This window comes from Botryllus schlosseri, chromosome 4 (assembly GCF_051294905.1).
Source record: "Botryllus schlosseri isolate E-star chromosome 4, Bs_hap1, whole genome shotgun sequence".
NCBI classification, from domain to species: domain Eukaryota; kingdom Metazoa; phylum Chordata; class Ascidiacea; order Stolidobranchia; family Styelidae; genus Botryllus; species Botryllus schlosseri.
In genome coordinates this window covers 5735623-5738234 of record NC_137239.1, presented here as the reverse complement: position 1 = coordinate 5738234, position 2612 = coordinate 5735623, and the positions used below count along the sequence as shown (strand labels likewise).

The following is a 2612-nucleotide window of genomic DNA, read 5'->3' as shown; positions in this document are numbered from 1 at the left end:
TTTCTGTGATAGATCCATGTATTTGGATGACACGAAATATAGGTAGTCCCAGCCATTTATTGAAATTTCCATCAGATCAAAACACCTCAAGATGGCAATATAAGGAAAACAATTGAATAGTGTCTAAATGATTTGGATCGGTCATCTTAATCAGTCCCGCACCTTGACCAAGAGCATGTAAATAAGAGGCATATACACTCCAGGAAAAGAAAACATAAAAAGGACTAGCAATAAAAATGTCGACATATCATATCACAGTCCTGCAGGCCGAATCGTATTCATTCAGTAGAAACAGCTTGCATGTAGACTTAAACATGCTTGACGACTGCCGGTAATGTCCATTTTCGGTAACGTCCATTCTCGGTAATAGCATTCTCGGCAATGGTTTTCTCCTTTCTCGGTATTGGTATAGGATCGGTTCATAGTGGGCTGGCTGCACGAACATCGTCCAGTGCACCACGAAAAAATGAACGATTGGTGAATGTCCAACCCACCAGGGCCAGATAGTATAAGATACGTCTGAGAGCGATTCCATGCATTCATATTCCGAGTCGTCAATTTGGGGTTCGCATGGAATATGGAATTGAGGTACCGTCATCATTTTCACAAGAAGCAATGAATTCCGTTGATGTTGCATGATAATTTCCCGCATGCAGACCTGAATAAAAATATAACATACTAAATGAATAAATACACTAAAATTGATCTCGTACCAAACTAAATAAATTTGCGAGTGCACCCTTTGTGGACTGCCCAAACAAGAGAAAATCAAGGATGCGTTTTGCAGACAACAGCAACTGCGTATGGCTACATTACAAAGTATGCTCGATAGTCAAATGCCGGCTTCAACTGGTTTCCATGAAGGCTATTATTGGAAATTTCATTTATTGACAGATGTAATCATTTGAAAAATGCTCAAGGTCACTGATAATGACAAAGCACAACAATACGATGAAAATGATATTGCCAATTAAGAAATTCAGGGTTTGTGAGAACCCCCGACACTGTTCCATAACCGAGGGATAAGGTTTCCAATGAGTAAAAGGTTGTGCAGCATCAAACAATGTCTTACCTGTGTAGTGTGCAGCTGTTCTCGCAACATCATATGGTATCGTGATTAGTGACGGATGGTTGAATATGCTTGACGGGTAACTCAAGGCTGATCTTAGATTATCAGCAGATGGTATTTCATTCCTATCTGCAAACGGTATTATACAATGCTAAGCAATGGTACTCTTCAGCAGTATACAATTGAATCTTACCAGCCAGCCGCTTTCCACATCCGCACGAAGACTCATCCGAAACAACATGTACCACCTTGACCGGTTTGTTAGCAAGCGAAAAATAATTTCAAGACTTCAAAGTCTTCTCTCCATTGGTGGAATTCTTCCAGTGAAATCATATGCTGCATAAAATATAACCCATGATTAGGATAATATAAAGACACTGAGGATGAACCATGAACGTGTCATATCACTAGGCAATGATCAATGCTGATGGTCACCTGAGACACTTCAAATTTGTATTTCAGTATTTTTATTACTCAATTGGTATATACTCATAACAACAATGGACTGTATCAAGTTAACTTCACACCATATTAGTTTTGAGAAATTAACAGTCCACATTTCATTGTGTACCGTATGTGAAAGCTAAAGGTCTCTATATTTGACTTTTACGAACACTACATGTACTACAGTAGACTTAGTACTAATACTACGGTACTGTACCTTTGATCCCACTTCTTCTGAAGTGACGACGTTGAGGATAGGATTTCTTGGGAAGCGAAATAGAACAGGACAGTCTCTGTCAGACACTATTTTGCTTCCTTCTTGAGCTATCCTTCCTTCATGCGTCATTTTCTTGACCTTTCACAGCACATCCAGCCATATTTGCGCCGCGAACTCCAAATAATCCAACCTACAACGACGTTCGCCGTAAGGCGCCATACTACATAACATCAAGTTGTGCAACATTTCTCGCTCCATGAAAATACGTTCGGACGACTTGTCATAGTTGAGTGACTTTGGATTATGCCAAGTATCACTGGGAACACTTCGTAAGTCCGAGTGGACTATTTGTGGCGACACAATGGGCTCGCGGAGTCGATCGCGCATTGTTTCGGAGATTTCCGATTGTCTAAAACAATGGGAATTTTCATCTTTGAGTTCGTTTTTGGGCGGGTTCCAGTGCCCGGAACCAGATAAAAGTTATATATTCGGAATCAGTATAACAATAGGTTTCGGATAATACCGGTTCTATTGAATTTTGAGGTGTGGCCGCCAGCGCTAAGATTACCAGATAAAGTAAGTCATGAATCTCTGCTATATCATGTAATAAGATGCGGAGCCGTCATCACACAATGTGCCAGTGCCGGTACTTTGAAACATGTTATATTTTTGTTAGCTTATTTGTCTTAGTCTTTATAATGTCATGTCCAGGTTAGGAACTTGGCGACTTACGCATGAATTCTTTTTAGTGGAACTGCAAGATATTAGTTACACACAAGGAATGAGGACGAGAGAAAGAAACAATTGGAAGTTTGGCCGGTGGTGGAATTAATTCACGTTTTCTTGAGACCACTCGTCTTACTGCATGTCTCCTAAAGAAGA

At 40.2% G+C, this 2612-nt stretch overlaps 1 protein-coding gene across 3 annotated transcripts; it reads right to left on the bottom strand.

The window, feature by feature from the left end:
• On the bottom strand, positions 1–1864 carry LOC145436922 (uncharacterized). 3 transcript variants are annotated; one of them, XR_013914488.1, is made up of 3 exons: positions 1731–1864; positions 1263–1405; positions 1–658 (listed from the first exon to the last, which is right to left on the bottom strand). XR_013914488.1 is itself a non-coding variant. In XM_080314118.1 (3 exons), the coding sequence occupies exons 1-3, from the start codon at positions 1280–1282 to the stop codon at positions 555–557; spliced, it is 246 nt and encodes an 81-aa protein (XP_080170244.1). In that variant the 5' UTR covers positions 1283–1394; the 3' UTR covers positions 1–554. The 3 variants fall into 3 exon arrangements, 2 of the variants coding, with proteins under 2 accessions (XP_080170244.1, XP_080170243.1); XM_080314118.1 differs by lacking the exon at positions 1731–1864 and adding an exon at positions 1073–1194 and having other exon boundaries at positions 1263–1394; XM_080314117.1 differs by lacking the exons at positions 1263–1405; positions 1731–1864 and adding an exon at positions 1073–1198.
• Between the last annotated feature and the right edge of the window lie 748 nt (positions 1865–2612).